The 19,575-nt window shown below is 48.0% G+C and overlaps 1 protein-coding gene across 1 annotated transcript in view; it reads left to right on the forward strand.

Annotated features, from left to right (window-relative positions):
• LOC139260248 (chymotrypsin-like elastase family member 1) overlaps positions 1–19,575 on the forward strand; it is a 41,099-nt gene that overhangs the window by 8,197 nt on the left and 13,327 nt on the right. The window contains exons 2-3 of the mRNA XM_070876590.1: positions 344–450; positions 1,745–1,851. Coding sequence (XP_070732691.1) covers positions 344–450; positions 1,745–1,851 — 214 coding nt within the window. The remainder of the gene's footprint in view (positions 1–343; positions 451–1,744; positions 1,852–19,575) is intronic.

Genomic DNA, 19,575 nt, shown 5'->3' on the forward strand with positions numbered 1-19,575 from the left:
CAAAAATCAGTCTTGAAAATTTCAATTGACCCTAAGCATCAACTTCCACTGCCCTATGTGTGAAAAAGTGCACCCTGATTTCACTCCTAAAAGGGCTAGCCCTAATTTTAACATTTGGTTCAGATATCCTCCAGCAGAGTAATTCGTTTCTCTGCATCTAACCTTTCAAATCCCTTGATCATTTTAAATAATTTGATAATAAACAAAGGAACTTCAGCAAATGATTTTCTTTGTACTTGTTTTACAAACGACTGTTTTACAAACTCAAATCAACTCGATCTGACTCAATTCATGGCATGAATAGAACTATAAATGATTAACTCTGTTTTCTAATGAATTGTAGTTTCCAAACAAGGAACACTCTCTGCAGCTCCAGCCCAGCATGACAAAATTCCACATGAAAGGGTGACAGGTGGAGACGAGGCAGTTCCTCACAGCTGGCCTTGGCAGGTAGGTAAACGAGTGTGTGTGTGTGTGTGTATATCTGATGCAGTCTCAATTCTTCCTCATCGTAATCACACTGGAAGTTATTTAAACTTTGGCAGATAATGTAAAATGGGAATATCTGTTGGCCACCTGTTATACAGCCCGTCGGATTTTCCTTTCCATTTAATTCAGTTGGTCAAATCTGGTTGGGACAGACAAGTCCCCGGCTTCTTTTTAACTGCCTCCCCACCCTCCCCACACCTAGTTTCTGCCAAACCCGGGGGGAGTAAAAATCGAGGCCATAATCTGGGCATGTTTAGTCAGAGGTGTCAACTCAATTCAAAAATATCTTACTTAAACATTTGTCTTTGAGTAATGCCGTGGGAGATCAACTAATGCTTTAGAAACTTTGAGCACAATGGGACCTAATTTCAGGGACCAATGTCCGTCACCTCAACACTGCCTGAAAAATATCCAATCCAAAATTGGGTTGGACTGGCTTTCAAGCATCCTTGATAGCCACCCTGATATGTAAATGAGGGGTCTAACATCTGTGCTGAAATTGGTCTGCAATAAGCAGGTTAGAAGTTGGATCTGACCCGCATAGGATTCCTCAGTTGCCACTATAGCCTAAGCAGCACCAATTTTTTTTAACATAACTCATTTTTAAAAATGTTCTTGTGGAGTCAGAAGGACCCGCGATCACCCTCACCCCTTCCTGCATTTATTTGCGGGCCGTTGCTGGTGAGGCTTGTGGCCCACCTTCACGGCAAAATTGGGCGCTGGCGAATTTCTACACCAGTGTGTCAAAGATTGTTTTTTACATGCATTATATTCATTAGACCCATGTAACTGAATATCCTCTTTGCCTCGCCATGTCCAAATAGTCTAGCAGCCTGTATTTATAGAATTTACATTTATATTGCACTTTTCATGACCTCAAGATGTTCCAAAACACTTAATGGCCAATGAAGTACTTTTTGAAGTGCAGTCATTGTTGTAATATGGGAAAACGCAGCAGTCAATTTGCGTACAGCAAGGTCCCACAAACAGCAACGTGATGATGACCAGATAATCTGTTTTAGTGGTGTTGGTTAAGAGATAAATATTGGCCAGGGCACCGGGGAGAGCTCCCCTGCTCTTCTTCAAAATAGCGCCATGGGATCTTTTGACTTTGCTGTGTGCAAATTGGCTGCTGCATTTTCTTACATTATAATTGTGACTACGCTTCAAAAATTATTAATTGGCTGTGAAGCACTTGGGATGCCCTGGTGAATAGAAGCTGAGTGACTTGGTTCTATTCTTGTTATTTCCACAGATTGCTCTGCAGTATACTTACTCTAATGCAGGAGCCTGGGGCAATGCCTGTGGTGGGACTTTGATTGCTCCTCGATGGGTGATGACAGCTGCTCATTGTGTGGACTAGTAAGTACTGTAGATCAGTAGAGCAACAGCAGGTCAAACCAGATCACAACAGACCAAGCCACGACATACCAGATCAGCATAGATCAGATGAAGGATAGGCATAATTAGAGCAAGTTATACCAGGTCCGTCCTCATCATCATAGGCAGTCACTCGGAGTCGAGGATGACTTGCTTCTACACTAAAAATGAGTTCTCAATTGACTGAAGAGTCCAATGTGGGACCTACAGTCTCTGTCACAGGTGGGGCAGATGGAGGTTGAAGAAACGGATGGGTGGGGGGCCTGGGTTGCCTCGCGCTCCTTCCACTGCCAATGCGTGGCTTCAGCTTGCTCTCAGCGAAGAGACCTGTGGCGTTAAACAAAGTCAACATGGATTTATGAAAGGAAAATCATGTATGACAAACCTACTGGAGTTTTTTGAGGATGTAACTGTAAAGTCCTGTCCCCTCAGTACAGATTCACACGAGGCATGTAGTGAAGTCAAGGTCACTCTGGACCTGCACCTTTATTTCACAGCTCTGGAATGCTGCACTTGCCTGAGACCTGTCCTTATATACCTGTCTCTTGCAAGTGCACCCCTGGTGGTAAGGTATGCTGGTGGTTACAGGTCATATCTTATTACAGTCATGTATAGCATGTTAAGATACAGTTATATATAATAATGTAAGATACATGACATCACCCTCCCCCAAGGTCTTATTGTCTTTATAGGTTCAGTCTCTCAGGTGGTCTACACTCTCGCGTGGAGCGTCTAAGTTGTGGCTCAGTTGTTTGCCTTGGTGTCTGTTTTTCTTTGGGAGTGGTTGCTGGTATCTCGCCTGGGCTGTCTGTTTTGATTGGTATGATTGTTGTTGACTCGCCTGAGCTGTCTGTTGGGATTGTCCTTTCCTCAGGTTGTTCCCTCTGTCTGTCTACCAGGTGTGGTGCGAGTTCCACATTGTAGTCTGCCTCTGGTTCCGCAGTGTTGTTGGTAAATCTGCTTTTGACTTGGTCTATATGCCTCCGGCAGGTTTTGCCATTGTCCATTTGTACTACCAGTAGCCTGTTTCCTTCCTTGCCCATTACTGTCCCTGCAAGCCATTTGGGACCCCTGCCATAGTTTAGTACAAACACTTTGTCCCCTACCTCATTCCATCTCCCCCTCGAATTTCTGTCATGGTACTCAGTCAGCTTACGGCGCTTTGCCTCAATGATTTCGTGCATGTCTGGGAGAATTGATGAGAGCCTTGTTTTTAAAGTCCTTTTCATCAACAGTTGCGCGGGGGGGATCCCAGTCATTGAGTGCGGACGAGATCTGTATGCCAGCAGCAGTCACGACAGGCGACCCTGCAGCGTGGGACCTTGGATTTTAAGCATGCCTTGTTTAATGATTTGCACTGCACTCGCCGCCTGGCCGTTGGAGGTCGGCTTGAACGGTGCCGTCTTGACTTGATTTATGCCGTGGTCAATTATAAAGTCTTGGAATTCTGCGCTGGTGAAGCACGGACCATTGTCACTGACCAATATGTCAGGGATTCCGTGCGTTGCAAACATGGTTGCGAGGCTCTCCACAGTGGTGGAGGTTGTGCTCGAATTTAAAATAGTGCATTCGATCCACTTTGAAAATGCATCTACAACTACGAGGAACATTTTGCCCATGAATGGGCCCGCATAGTCTACATGCACCCGCGACCACGGTTTGGTAGGCCAGGGCCAGGGGCTCAGTGGAGCCTCCCTGGGGGCAGTGCTGAGTTGGGCACAAATGGTGCATCTTCGGACGCAGAGCTCCAAGTCCGCGTCAATACCAGGCCACCAGACGTGGGATCTGGCTATGACCTTCATGAGAATGATCCCCGGGTGCTCGCGGTGAAGCTCCTGGACAAATGCCTCTCTGCCTCGCAGAGGCATGACTACTCAGCTGCCCCACATCAGGCAGTCTGCTTGTAGTGATAGCTCATGCATGCGCCTGTGAAAGGGTTTTAATTCCTCGGGGCAGGCATTGCGAGCCTCTACCCAGTCACCGGTTAGGACACATCTTTTTACTAAGGATAACGTGGGGTCGCTGGCCGTCCAGGCTCTGATTTGGCGAGCCGTCATGGGCGAACCTGTGGACTCAAAGGCATTGATTGCCATGACTATCTCACAGTCCTGTTCATCAGACCCTTCCGTGGTCGCCAGGGGTAGCCTGCTGAGCGCGTCGGCACAGTTGTCTGTGCCTGGTCTATGCCTTATGGTATAGTCGTAGGACACCAGCATGAGTGCCCACCGTTGAATTCGCGCCGAGGCGTTGGCGTTTATTGCCTTGCTCTTGGAGAGGAGGGACGTGAGGGGCTTGTGGTCGGTTTCTAACGTGAACTTGGCCCCGAAAAGTTATTGGTGCATCTTTTTGACACCGTACCCGCGCTCCGCCTGCGAAAATGATCTGGAGGCATAAGCTATGGGTTGTAATTTGCCCACACTATTGACATGTTGCAAAACGCACCCGATCCCATACGCTGATGCATCGCATGTGAGAACTAGCTTTTTACCTGGGTCAAAGAAAGTCAAAACACTGTTGGAACACAGAAGGTTGCGTGCCTTATTGAAGGCGCGTTCCTGGGCGTCCCCCCAAAACCAATCGCACCCCTTTCTGAGTAGCGTGCTTAAGCTCTGCATAAAGTTCCCAAAGTAATTGAGTAGCCCGAGAAAGGCGTGCAGCTCTGAGACATTCCGGGGCCTGGGTGCCAGGCGAATTGCTTTTGTTTTGGACTCTGTTGGGCGGATTCCATCAGCAGCAATCCTTCTGCCCAAAAATTCAACCTCGGGTGCGAGAAACAGGCACTTGAATTTCTTGGCTCGTAGGCCTACCCGATCCAACCACTTTAGTACTTCCTCCAAATTACGGAGATGGGAGTCGGTGTCCCTGCCCGTGATAAGTATGTCATCTTGAAATACAACCGTCCCCGGGATGGACTTGAGCAGACTCTCCATGTTGCGTTGGAATATGGCAGCTGCCGACCTGATGCCGAATGGGCATCGATTGTACATGAAAAGGCCTCGATGTGTGTTGATGGTGGTGAGTAGCTTGGATTCCTCAGTCAATTCTTGCGTCATATACGCAGATGTGAGGTCTAATTTTAAGAAAAGTTTACCTCCAGCCAATGTGGCAAATAAGTCCTCCGCTCTGGGCAGCGGGTACTGGTCCTGTAGGGAGACTCTGTTTATGGTAGATTTGTAGTCCCCACAGATTCGTACGGATCCATCAGGCATCATGACTGGGACGATGGGACTTGCCCAGTCGCTAAATTCCACAGGTGATATAATGCCTTCCCGCTGAAGCCCGTCTAGTTCATGTTCAATCTTTTCCCTCATCACATAGGGTACAGCTCTGGCCTTGTGATGGACCAGTCTAGCATCCTGTGTGATGTAGATTTTGACTTTGGCCACTTTGAAAGTGCCCACACCTGGCTGAAAGAGATGTTCAAATCGCTTTATAACTGTTAAGCAGGAGGTCCGTTCCTCTAATGACATGGCATGGACATCATCCCATTTCCAGTTTAGTTTTGCCAGCCAGTTTCTCCCCAGCAGTGCTGGGGGTTCTCCGGGGACAATCCACAGGGGAAGTCGGTTCACTGTCCCATTGTGTGTGACAGAGAACTGCCGAGGACTGGTTTGATTTCTTTGGTATAGGTCCTTAGTGTGGTGTCGACCCTTGTGAGTTTTGGTCTGTCTCTTTTATGCGGCCACAGTTGTTCAAGTTGTTGAGCGCCCATGAGAGATTGACTCGCTCCCGTATCCAGCTGCATGTTGACAGATATCGTGTTGACCTGCTGTACACCGGTGTCCCGGGTACTGTCCCCACCATCTTCTGGTCCGCTTTCCGACCCATCCGATTCGTATACCAGCCGAGCTGCCATTTTTTTGCACATGCGGGCCAAATGCCCTGTATATTCACAATTTCTGCAAACAGCCTGCTGAAATCAACATCCCCTTGCCGAGTGCCCACCCCCACACCTCCAGCACAGACCTGTTGCATTGTTCAAAGAGTTTCCAAAGAATGAGCTGCGTCTGGCTGATCTCTCTTGAGCTTCTCTCAGTTTGTAGTTGATTGCTCGCATTGTGGGTTGATGAGGAGTGAACGGCCGTTCCTGTGGCCCTTGATGTCGAGAACCTGTTCTCCCGGTTTTATCTGTGTGTGGGGGTAGCAGCTTGTTTAGTGCTGTAAACTTCGTGTTCCAATATTTCGTTAGTTGTCGTACCTGCATTGTAAATCAACCTCGTTTCTTCTTCCCCTACCAAGAATGTCTGTGCAACCAGTGCTGCTGCCTCTAAGGTCAGGTTCTTGGTCTCTATGAGTTTTTGGAATATGCCTGCATGGCCTATTCCTTCAATGAAAAAGTCTCTCAGCATTTCTCTCCTCGGTTCATCGAAGAACTCACATAAACTAGCCAACCTCTGAAGTTCCGCCACGAAGTCGGGTATGCTCTGGCCCACACAGCGTCTGTAGTTGTAGAACCTGTGTCTGGCCATGTGTAGGCTGCTCGCTGGCTTCAGGTGGTATCTTACCAGTGTGCTCAATTCTTCAAACGACTTGCTTGCTGGTTTCTCGGGTGCCAACAGATCCTTCATTAAAGCGTATGTTTTTGAGCCACAGCTGGTCAAGAGATGGGCTCTTCTCTTGTCTGCCTTATCGTCGCCTAACCAGTCTTTGGTTACAAAGCTTTGCTGGAGCCTTTCTATAAAGTCCTCCCAATTGTCTCCCGCATTGTACTTTTCATCTGATCCGTTGTTCGCCATTCTGTGGATTCTGTAATCCCGTAACCCGTCGCCACTGTAAAGTCCTGTCCCCTCAGTACAGATTCACACGAGACATGTAGTGAAGTCAAGGTCAGTCTGGACCTGCACCTTTATTTCACAGCTCTGGAATGCTGCACTTGCCTGAGACATGCCCTTATATACCTGTCTCTTGCAAGTGCACCCCTGGTGGTAAGGTATGCTGGTGGTTACAGGTCATATCTTATTACAGTCATGTATAGCATGTTAGGATACAGTTATATATAATAATGTAAGATACATGACAGTAACTGATATAATAGATAAGGGAGAACCAGTGGATGTAGTGAATTTGGATTTTCAGAAGGCCTTTGATAAAGTCCCACATAAGAGGTTATTGTGCAAAATTAAATCACATAGGATTGGGGGTAATGTATTGGCATGGATTGAAAATTGGTTAACTGACAGGAAACAGAGAGTAGGAATAAACGGGTCTTTTTCGGGGTGGCAGGCAGTGACTAGTGGGGTACCACAGGGGTCGGTGCTTGTGCCCCAGCTATTCACAATATATATAAATGATTTGGATGAGGGAACCAAATGTAATATTTCCAAATTTGCTGATGACACAAAACTAGATGGGATTGTGAGTTGTGAGGAGGATACAAAGACGCTGCAAGGCGATTTAGATAGGGTGAGTGAGTGGGCAAACACATGGCAGATGCAGTATAACGTGGATAAATGTGAAGTTATCCACTTTGGTAGAAAAACAGAAGGACAAAGTATTATTTAAATGGTGATGGCTTGGGAAGTGTTGATGTACAGAGGGACCTGGGTGTCCTTGTACACCAGTCATTGAAAGCAACCATACAGGTGCAGCAAGCAGTTAGGAAGGCAAATGGTATGTTGGCCTTCATTGCAAGAGGATTTGAGTACAGGAGCAAGGGTGTCTTATTACAGTTATACAGGGCCTTGGTGAGACCACACCAGTATTGTGTGCAGTTTTGGTCTCCTTACCTAAGAAAGGATATACTTGCCATAGAGAGAGTGCAGTGAAGGTTCACCAGACTGATTCCTGGGATGGCAACACTGTCGTATGAAGAGAGATTGGGTCGACTAGGTCTGTATTCACTAGAGTTAGAAGAATGAGAGGGGATCTCATTGAAACCTATAAAATTCTGATTGGGTTGGATAGAATGAATGCCGGGAGGATGTCTCCCCTGGTTGGGAAGTCTAGAACAAGGGGTCACAGTCTCAGGATACGGGATAGAAAATTTAGGACCGAGATGAGGAGAAATTTTTTCACGCAGAGGGTGGTGAACTTGTGGAATTCTCTACCACAGAAGGCTGTGGAGGCCAAGTCACTGAATATATTTAAGAAGGAGATAGATAGATTTCTAGAAACAAAAGGCATCAAGAGGTATGGGGAAAAAGTGGGAATATGAGATAGAGGATCAGCCATGATCATATTGAATAGCGTTGCAGACTTGGAGTGCCGAATGGCCTACTACTGCTCCTATTTTCTATTTCTCTATGTTCAGTGCTTTCCCAGATGTTTTTCCTCCACTTTGGGCGGTCTTAGGCCAGGGGTTCCCAGGTGTTGGTGGGGATGTTACATTTTTTTAAGAAGGCTTTGAGGGTGTCCTTGAAGCGTTTCCTCTGCCCACCTGGAACTCGCTTGTTGTGTTGGAGCTCCGAGTGGAGCGCTTGTCTTGGGAGTCCCGTGTCCAGCAGAGCTGATCAAGCGTGGTCAGTGCTTCGATGCTGGGAATATTGGCCTGAGCGAGAACACTAACATTGGTGCGCCTATCCTGCCAATGGATTTGCAGGATCTTGCGGAGGCAGCGTTGGTTGTACTTCTCCAGTGTTTTGAGGTGCCTGCTGTACATAGTCCATGTCTCTGAGTCATATAGGAGGGCAGGTATCACCACTGCTCTGTAGACCATGAGCTTGGTGCTGGGTTGGAGGTCCTGGTCTTCAAACACTCTCTTCCTCAGGCGACCGAAGGCTGCACTGGCACACTGAAGGCGATGTTGGACCTCGTCGTCAATGTCTGCCCTTGTTGAGGTATGGAAAATGGTCCACGTTGTCCAAGGCCTTATTGTGGACTTTGACAACCAGGGGACAGTGCTGTGTGGTGGGGGCAGGTTGGTAGAGGACCTTTGCCTTACGGATGTTTAGTGTAAGGTCCATGCTCTTGTACGCCTCGGTGAAGGTGTTGATGATGGCTTGGAGTTCGGCCTCCAAGTGTGCGCAGACACAAGCGTCATCTGCGTACTGTAGTTTGATGATGGAGGATGGAATGACCTTGGATCTAGCCTGGAGGCGGCAGAGGTTAAACAGATTCCCGTTTGTCCTGTAATTTAACTCCAGTTCAGCGGGGAGCTTGCTGAGGGTGAAATGGAGCATTGCAGCAAGGAAGATCGAGAAGAGCGTTGGTGCGATGACCTTGCTTGACCCCGGTCCAAACATGGAATGGGTCTGTGATGGATCCGTCGGTCAGGATCACGACTTGCATGTCATCGTGGAGCAGGCGGAGGATGGTAACAAATTTTGCGGGCAGCCGAATCTGAGGAGGACGCTCCATAATCCCTCATGGTTGACAGTGTTGAAGGCTTTTGTGAGGTCAAAGAAGGCCCTGTGCAGGAGTTGGCGCTGTTCCCTGCATTTCCCTCATATCTGCCGTGCAGTGAAGATCATGTCCTGAGTGGGCGGAATCCGCATTGCGACTCTGGGAGGAGCTCTTCAGCCACGGGGAGAAGGCGATTGAGGAAGATTCTTGCGATGACTTTCCCGGTGGTCGACAGCAGGGAGATTGCTCTGTAGTTACCCCAGTCAGACTTGTCACCTTTCTTGAAGATGGTCATGATTACGGCATCTCTGAGAACTCCTGCCATGATCTCCTTCTTCCAGATAAGAGAGATGAGGTCATAGATCTGAGCCAATGGTGCTTCTCTGCCATGTTTTAGTGCTTTGGCGGGGGTTCCATCTGCTGCTAATGCCTTGTTGTTCTTTAATTGTCGGATGGCCTTTTCAACCTCATGCCGGGCTGGGGTCATGCAGAGATGGTGGCGGGTGGCATGCTGTGGGATGGAGTTGAGGACACATAGAAACATAGAAACATAGAAAATAGGTGCAGGAGTAGGCCATTCGGCCCTTCTAGCCTGCACCGCCATTCAATGAGTTCATGGCTGAACATTCAACTTCAGTACCCCATTCCTGCTTTCTCGCCATACCCCTTGATCCCCCTAGTAGTAAGGACCTCATCTAACTCCTTTTTGAATATATTTAGTGAATTGGCCTCAACAACTTTCTGTGGTAGAGAATTCCACAGGTTCACCACTTTCTGGGTGAAGAAGTTCCTCCGCATCTCGGTCCTAAATGGCTTACCCCTTATCCTTAGACTGTGACCTCTGGTTCTGGACTTCCCCAACATTGGGAACATTCTTCCTGCATCTAACCTGTCTAACCCCGTCAGAATTTTAAATGTTTCTATGAGGTCCCCTCTCATTCTTCTGAACTCCAGTGAATACAAGCCCAGTTGATCCAGTCTTTCTTGATAGGTCAGTCCCGCCATCCCGGGAATCAGTCTGGTGAACCTTCGCTGCACTCCCTCAATAGCAAGAATGTCCTTCCTCAGGTTAGGAGACCAAAACTGTACACAATACTCCAGGTGTGGCCTCACCAATGCCCTGTACAACTGTAGCAACACCTCCCTGCCCCTGTACTCAAATCCCCTTGCTATGAAGGCCAACATGCCATTTGCTTTCTTAACCGCCTGCTGCACCTGCATGCCAACCTTCAATGACTGATGTACCATGACACCCAGGTCTCTTTGCACCTCCCCTTTTCCTAATCTGTCACCATTCAGATAATAGTCTGTCTCTCTGTTTTTACCACCAAAGTGGATAACCTCACATTTATCCACATGACACTCACGTCGAAGACAGAGTCTTGGTTAAGGAAATCCTCGAAATACTCCTTCCAGTGGGCACTAATTGCCTCTCTGTCCTTGATGAGCACCTCTCCATTCTTGGCCATCAATGGGGTAGGGACTTGGGTACTGGGCTGTAGGTCGTCTTGAATGCACTGAAGAATCCTCGCACATCGTGGTTGTCAGTTAGCTGCTGGATTTCTTGAGCTTTCTCCACCCACCATCTGTTCTTTAGGTCGCGGGTTTTCTGTTGGACGTCGGCCTTCAGATGTCTGTATAGCTGCGTTCTTGCCCTCGAGTTGTGTTGCTGCTTCCAGTCCAAGAATGCCTTGCGTTTGCGGCATATTAGCTCCTGGATCTCCTGGTCGTTCTTGTCGAACCAGTCTTGGTGTTTTCTGGTCGAGTGATCGAGCGTCTCTTCGCAGGTGCTAATTATGGAAGCCTTGAGGGCAGACCAGGCACCAGGCACTCTGCGTCTCTGGGTCACTTGGAGTTGTCAAGTTGGTAGCGAGGGGCTGGCTGAATAGGGTTTTCTTAGCAGGATCTTTGAGTGCTCTGCCGTTGATTTTCCTTCGGCATTGTTTCTGTTGCAGTCGCTGTTTTGGGGCAATGTTGATAGTGATGACAGAGCAAATTAGGCGATGGTCCATCCAGCATTCGTCAGCTCCTGTCATGGTGCGGTTAATGCCCACGTCTTTGCGGTCCCTCGCTCAGACGATGACCGAGTCTAGAAGATGCCATCGCTTGGAGCGAGAGTGTTGTCATGAGGCTTTGTATTTGTCCTTCTGACGGAACAGGGTATTGGTTATGACGAGGCCATGTTCAAAGCATTTCGTCATGAGGAGGGTACCTTTGGAGTTGGCTTTCCCTACCCCCTCTGTGCCGATCACACCTCGCCAAAGGTCAGTGTCCTTTCCAACTCTGGCGTTGAAGTCGCCGAGAAGGATCAGCTTGTCGCCCGTTGGATGTGGAACAGGGATTGTTCAAGGCTGGAGTAGAATTCCTCTTTGGTTTCGTCTGTGGCTTCCAGTGTTGGGGCGTACGCACACTGGTTCCGGGATAGGGTGAGCCAGGTTGGTCCAGATAGAACAAATTATCCAAGGTCTGGCTGAATCAAACTAATCAACCTCAACTACGACAACAACTTGTATTTATATAGCCCCAAGAAGCTTCACAGGATTTGTTAGCGCAAATGAAATCCTGGAAGAATCACTTGTCACTCTGAGTTGGTTCCAAACATCAAAACGGTCTTTATTACGCCGGGGGGGGAGAAAGCCTCTGGGTTACTCCAGGCACTACTCTCCGCCGAACAAAGAAATTCATCGATATTTATATGTTTTACAATAGTTCATTACAATTACTCAACCCATGTCGGCTGTGATATGTCCTTACTATACAGTATAAATACACACAAGGCCCATACTTGAGAGAAGGTCACTCTGTGACCAGTAACCTTTATTCCAGCACTGAAGTGATGAAGGTGGGTGGAGCTTCCCCTTTTATACCTGAAAGTCCAGGTTAGGAGTGTCTCCCACAAGTTCACCACCTAGTGGTCAGTGTTCTCATGGTGTACAACTTAGGTCAGTTTATATCTGGATTACAATGACAGTTGAATACATGACATCACCTCCCCCGCAAAGTCTTATTGGGATCACAGGTTAAGTTTCTCTGGTGGTTTACACTCTCTTGTAGAGCGCCTGAGTTGGGGCTCCGGTTGTTGGGCGCTGGCCTGAGTGTCTGCTGTTTGCAGTGCCTCAGGCCTGTCTGGACTGCCCACAGTGACTGGGCTCTCCTCCACTTGGTTCTAGTGTTCGGTCACTTGTGGTGGAGTGAACTCTACATCGTGTTCTTCCTCTGCTTCTTTTATGGGGTTGCTGAACCTCCTTTTTGTTTGATCCACGTGTTTGCGGCAGATTTGTCCATTGGTAAGTTTAACTACCAGAATCCTATTCCCCTCTTTGGCAATCACAGTGCCTGTGAGCCATTTGGGCCCTGCAGCGTAGTTGAGGACAAAGACAGGGTTATTGACATCAATACATCGCGCCCTCGCATTCCCGTCATGGTAGTCACATTGTGACTGGCGCCTGCTCTCAACAATTTCTTTCATGGTGGGGTGTATGAGCGTCCTTTTCATTAGCAGCTCTGTGGGAGGAACCCCTGTGAGCAAGTGTGGTCGGGATCTATTGGCTAATAGGAGGCGTGATAAGCGGCTTTGTAGGGAACCCCCTTGGATTCTGAGCATCCCCTGTTTGATTATCTGCACTGCTCGTTCCGCCTGGCCGTTTGAGGCCGGCTTGAACGGTGCCGTTCTGACACGGTTGATACCATTTCCTGCCATGAAGTCCTGAAACTCAATGCTTGTAAAGCACGGGCCATTGTCGCTGACCAAGACGTCCGGTAGACCATGGGCGGCGAACATTGCCCGTAGACTTTCTACTGTGGCAGAGGATGTGCTTGAATTGAGAATGTCACACTCGATCCATTTGGAGTAGGCATCTACTACAACCAAAAACATTTTTCCCATGAAGGGACCTGCATAGTCCACATGGATGCGTGACCATGGCTTGGCGGGCAAGCACTCGGGGCTAAGGGGGGCTTCCCTGGGCGCATTGCCCGGCTGGGCACATGTGTTGCACCTGCGGACACAAAGTTCCAGGTCTGGATCTATCCCTGGACACCAAACATGTGACCTGGCAATTGCCTTCATCATGACAATGCCCGGGTGCTCCTTGTGGAGTTCTCGAATGAACGCCTCTCTGCCCATCTGGGGCATGGCTACTCGGTTTTCCCATAGTAGGCAATCGGCCTGAATCGAGAGTTCATCCTTGCGCCTGTGAAATGGTTTAAATTCCACAGGACATGCCCCGTACATGGCTGCCCAGTCCCCATTCAGGACACATTTCTTGACTAAAGGCAGTAGCGGGTCTCTATTAGTCCAGACTTTGATCTGACGTGCTGTCACGGGTGAGCCTTCGCTTTTGAAAGCTTCAACAGCCATGATCATCTCAGCAGCATGCTCGGTTGCCCCCTCGGTGGGTGCATCGGCGCAGTTTTCAATGCCCGGTCTGTGCCGAATTGTATAGTCATAGGCCGCTAAAGTGAGTGCCCACCTCTGTACGCATGCCGACGTATTTGCATTTATGGCCTTGTTGTCGGCCAAAAGGGACATAAGGGATTTGTGATCTGTCTTCATCTCAAATTTCCTGCCAAACAGGTACTGTGCATTTTTATTGCATATACACATGCAAGCGCTTCCTTTTCTACCATCCCGTAGCCCCTTTCTGTCTGCGACAGACTTCTGGAGGCATAAGCTACCGTCTGTAACTGACCCTTGGCATTAACATGCTGCAACACACATCCGACCCCATAGGACGACGCAGCGCACGTTAAAACAAGTTTCTTACATGGGTCATATAGAATTAACAGATTGTTGTAGCATAAAAAATTGCGTGCTCTATCAAAAGCCCTTTCCTGGCTGTCCCCCCAGACCCATTCGCGACCTTTGCGTAGAAGCACGTGTAGCAGCTCTAACAACGTGCTCAATTTGGGAAGAAAGTTACCAAAATAGTTCAGGAGCCCCAGGAACGAACGCAGCTCCATCATGTTACAGGGTCTGGGTGCTCTCTGGATTGCTTCCATTTTGGACGCAGTAGGTCTGATCCCTTCTGCTGCTACCCTCATCCCCAGGAATTCTACCTCTGGAGCTAGGAAGACGCACTTCGCCTTTTTCAGTCGCAGACCTAACCGGTCCAGTCTGCGGAGGTGTTCTTCAGCATCGCAATCCGTGATGAGGATGTCGTCTTGAAAAACCACCATCCTTGGACTTTCCATGTTTCGTTGAAAGATCGTGGCGGCCGAGCGAATCCCGAACGGACATCTGTTGTACTCAAACAACCCCTTGTGTGTCATGATGGTGGTCTGCTTCTTCGACTCACTCGCCAGCTCCTGGGTCATGTAAGCTGAGGTCAGGTCCAATTTTGAAAAAAGTTTGCCACCGGATAGCGTCGCAAAGAGGTCCTCCGCTCTCGGTAGCGGGTACTGGTCTTGGAGTAACACCCGATTGATGGTGGCCTTGAAATCACCACATATCCTGACTGACCCATCCGCCTTGAGCACCGGCACAATTGGGCTCACCCAGTCACTGAATTCGACTGGCGAGATGATGCCTTACCTCAGCAATTCGCCTTCTATCTTTTCCCGCATCACGCATGGCACCACTCTGGCCTTGTGGTGTACTGGCCTGGCGTCCGGGTTTATGTGAATCACTACTTTGGTCCCCATGAAAGTGCCAATGCCGGGTTGAAATAGTGAGTCAAATTTGTCCAGGACCTGTGAGCATGATATTCGCTCCATAGAAGAAATTGTATTGACATCGCCCCATTTCCAGTTCATGACAGCCAGCCAAATTCTCCCCTGGGACAATCCAGAGTGGCAACCTGTTCTCTGAAGCTTTGTGGGACACGACTACCGTGGCGCTGCCTAGCACCGGAATGATCTCCTTTGTATATGTCCGTAGCTGTGCATCAATTGGCAATAATTTTGGCCTCCTGGCCTTGGACGCCCACAACTTGTCAAACTGTTTGATACTCATCAGGGACTGGCTGGCCCCCATGTCTAGCTCCATTGATACTGGGATGCCATTGAGGAGCACTTTCATCATTATCGGTGGCGTCCTGGTGTATGAACTGTATATGTGCTCCACATGAACGCGCTGAACTTCAGCTTCCAGCGATTTCCCCCAGTGTCCATTTGGCCTCGTAGGGCTTACATCAGGCCCGTCCTCCTCGTACATCAACCTGGCTGCAGGCTTCCTGCACATATGCGCCAAATGACCGCTGACTTTGCAGTTTCTGCAGGTATATTGCTGATACCTGCAAGCTCTGGCTGTGTGTTTGCCTCCACACCTCCAACATGAGCTGTTGTTGGAAACAAAAGGTCCATTACCAGTCGATCATCTCTGACTGTCTCTGTAACTGTCCTTAAACGCACCATTGACAGGTGTTGATGGCCCCATTACTGGCCGCATTGTCCCTTGCGATGGCATGAATCGCCGTTCAACTAGCCACTGTCTCGGTTGAATTCCCCCTTTGGGTTCGACTACATGCTCGGGCATGTCCGATTGCCCTTGCCTGCCTGGAGAACTGTGTGCCGCATTAACAATCTTGACTCCCTATCCATTTGCTGCATTTAAACGAAGATTTTTGTCAAACATCATTCTGGTCTCTTCCTCCCCTGAGATGAATGTCTGGGCCATCAAAGCCGCCGTTTCCAGGGTCAAGTCTTTGGTCTCAATCAGTTTCCTGAAAACCCCAGTGTGCCCGATGCCCTCAATAAAAAAGTCTCACAACATCTCCGCTCTGCATGCATCTGGGAACTTACATAGGCTGGCCAGTCGCCGGAGGTCTGCCACGGTCTGGAACGCTTTGCCCTTTTCGCTGCCAGTGCGTGTAAAACCGGTGTCTCGCCATGTGCATGCTGCTCGCCGGTTTAAAGTGTTCCCCAATGAACTTACTGAGCTCTTCAAAAGTCTTGTCCGCCGGCTTCTCTGGCACTAGAAGGTCCTTCATCAGGGAATACGTCCTGGATCCACAAACCGTCAGGAGATGAGCCCTGCGTTTGTCGGCCGAATCCTGTCCCAGCCATTCCTTAGTGACGAAACTTTGCTGTAGTCTCTCAATAAAATCGTCCCAATCATCACCAACACAGTACCTCTCGTCTGTGCTGCTAGTGGCCATGCTCGTGCGGTTTAAATCCCAGTTTCTTGTCGCCAATGATATGTCCTTACTATACAATACAAATGCACACGAGGCCCATACTTGAGAGAAGGTCACTCTGTGACCAGTAACCCTTATTCCAGCACTGAAGTGATGAAGGTGGGTGGAGCTTCCCCTTTTATACCTGAAAGTCCAGTTAGGAGTGTCTCTCACAAGTTCACCACCTAGTGGTCAGTGTTCTCACGGTGTACAACTTAGATCAGTTTATACATGGATTACAATGACAGTTGAATACATGACAGGCTGGACACAATCCAATCATAATGATTATAGATTACAAATCGATTCCTCTGGGCCAATGGAATTGGCCCCCAGGCACCAGGGGACTGCGTGATCATCTCATGTTTAGCTGGAGCTTACTCATGGCCTCGTGATATTCTCTTGACCCCCTTATTTCTACTGCCCTTGGGTTCTGCCTGTGCCTAACCTTCTTATCTTAACACAGTTACAGGAATTCCTTTGTTCAGTATTCTGCTAGGACATCTTGTCTGGGGTTTGCTGATTAGGGACATTCTGCTGAGCTCGCCCTTTCCAGTGTTGCTGTACAAGGAACTGCAGTGTCATCAGCTACCCAAAAAGTTAGTCAAGCTGGTGAGCTGAATTCCCCATGTGCTTTGCAGAATCCCTGGCAGCCAATTTATATCTGGCTACCATTTTACGCATACATACATATATATATTCAGCAGGTGCCTTTGCCTTTGAAAGCACCCTACAACAGGATTGTTATGAGACAAACAAATGACACCGAGCCACATAAGGAGAAATTAGGGCAGGTGACCGAATGCTTGGTCAAAGCAGTATGTTTTAAGAAGTGTCTTGAAGGAAGAAAGAGAGGTAGAGAGGTGGAGAGGTTTAGGCAGATAAAACCAGACAGAATGGACCCGGCTAGACCACGTAAAACAATCTTTCCTATTGCTTATAGTTGTTCTCAATGTATAAATAACTTCACGCAATACACAAGAGTATGATCCTGTAAGCTGTCATACAGGTAGAATGTATCATGACCTAAGTCATCATTGTATTTGTATTTTCTTGATTTTTTTCCTGTACAGCCATATAAGAGAAAAATGCATCAAGGAAATTTAATGTTCAGGTAATTTGCTAGATAGCAAAGAAATGTCTTACATGTACCCATTTAAGACTGGCCCATCTCAGGAACCACCATGTCATCATCATCATAGGCCGTCCCTCGAAGTCGAGGAAGACTTGTTTACACTCTAAAAGTGAGTTCTCAGGTGACTGAACAGTCCAATACAGGAATTACAGTCTCTGTCACAGCTGGGGCAGACAGTGGTTGGAGGAAAGGATGGGTAGAGAGTCTGGTTTGCCGCACGCTCCTTCTGCTGTCTGCGTTTGGTTTCTACATGCTCTCGGCAATGAGACTCGAGGTGCTCAGCGCCCTCCCAATGTTCTTCCTTCACTTGGAAACATAGAAACATAGAAATTTACAGTGCAGAAGTAAACCATTTTGGTCCATCGTGTCCGCACCGGCCGACAAAGAGCCTCCCACCCTTCGGTCAGCAGCCCTGAAGGTTACAAATAAACTTATAAACAATGAACAATGGCGGAAAGGTAAAGAGCACCTAGCCTAACCGGTCCGCCCCACACAACTGCGACACCCCTTACACTGAAACATTCTACATTTCAGCCCAACCGGAGCCATGTGATCTCCTGGGAGGGGAAGAAAATCTGGGAAGGTTCATCTCCGACAATCGAAAATAGTCCAGGAGATCACCCTGTCCGTATTTGATTCCCTGCAGTACTTACCATTATATCTGCGCCGGCCAACAAGAGGTTATCCAGTCTAATCCCAAATACCAGCTCTAGGTCCGTAACCCTGCAGGTTACGGCACTTTAAGTGCCCATCCAACCATCTCTTAAAAGTGGTGAGGGTTTCTGCATCCACCATTCTTCCAGGCAGTGAGTTCCAGATCCCCACAACCCTCTGCATAAAGAACGCCTCCCCCACTTCAAATCCCCTCTAAGCTTCCACCAACCACCTTAAAACTATGCCCCCTTGTAATAGACTCCTCCACCAATGGAAATAGGCCCTTACTATCTACTATGTCCAGACCTCTCAATATTTTGTACACCTCACTGAGGTCTCCTCTCAACCTCTTCTGTTCCAATGAGAACAAACCCAGCCTATCCAATCTGTCCTCATAACTAAGATTCTCCATTCCAGGCAGCATCCAAGTAAATCTCCTCTGCACCCTCTCTAGTGCAATCACGTCCTTCCTATAATACGGTGACCAGAACTGCACACAGTACTCCAGCTGTGACCCAACCAAAGTATTATACAATTTAAGCACAACCTCCCAGCTCTTATATTCTATGCCTCGGCCAATAAAGGCAAGCATTCCGTATGCCTTCTTAACCACCTTATCCACCTGACCTGCTACTTTCAGGGATCTGTAGACAAGACTCCAAGGTCCCTTTGTTCATCTACACTTCTAAGTGGCCTACCGCTTAATGTGTATACCCTTTCCTTATTAGCTCTCCCAAAGTGCATTACCTCACACTTCTCTGAATTAAATTCCATTTGCCACTGCTCTGTCCACCTGACCAGTAGATTGATATCCTCCTGCAGCCCATGACTTTCCTCTTCATTATCAACCACACAGCCAATTTTAGTGTCATCTGCAAACTTCTTAATTATACTCCCTATATTCAAATCTAAATCGTTGATATATACCACAAAAAGCAAGGGACTGCGGAACCCCACTGGAAACATCCTTCCAGTCACAAAAACATCCATCAACCATTACCCTTTGCTTCCTACCTCTAAGTCAATTTTGGATCTAACGTGCCACTCTGCCTGGATCCCATGGGCTTTAACCTTCGTGACCAGTCTAGCATGTGGACTTTATCAAAAGCTTTGCTAAAGTCCATATACAGTATATCATACGCACTACTCTCATCAACCCCCTTGGTTACCTACTCAAAAAATTCAATCAGGTTAGTCAAACACGATCTTCCTTGAACAAATTTGTACTGACTGTCCCTAATTAATCCTTGCCTTTCCAAATGTAGATTTATCCTGACTTTCAGGATTTTTTCCAATAATTTTCCCATCACTGAGGTTAGGCTGACAGACCTGTAATTACTCGGCCTATCCCTTTCTCCCTTCTTAAACAAGGGTACTACGTTAGCAGTCCTCCAATCCTCTGGCATTATGCCCAAATCCAAAGAGGGCGGTTTTTGGCCAATGATTCCCAGGTGCCGGTGGGGATGTTGCACTTTATAGAAACATAGAAAATAGGAGCAGTTGTAGACCATTCGGCCCTTT

Source organism: Pristiophorus japonicus, chromosome 1 (assembly GCF_044704955.1).
Source record: "Pristiophorus japonicus isolate sPriJap1 chromosome 1, sPriJap1.hap1, whole genome shotgun sequence".
In the NCBI taxonomy this organism is placed as follows: Eukaryota; Metazoa; Chordata; class Chondrichthyes; family Pristiophoridae; genus Pristiophorus; species Pristiophorus japonicus.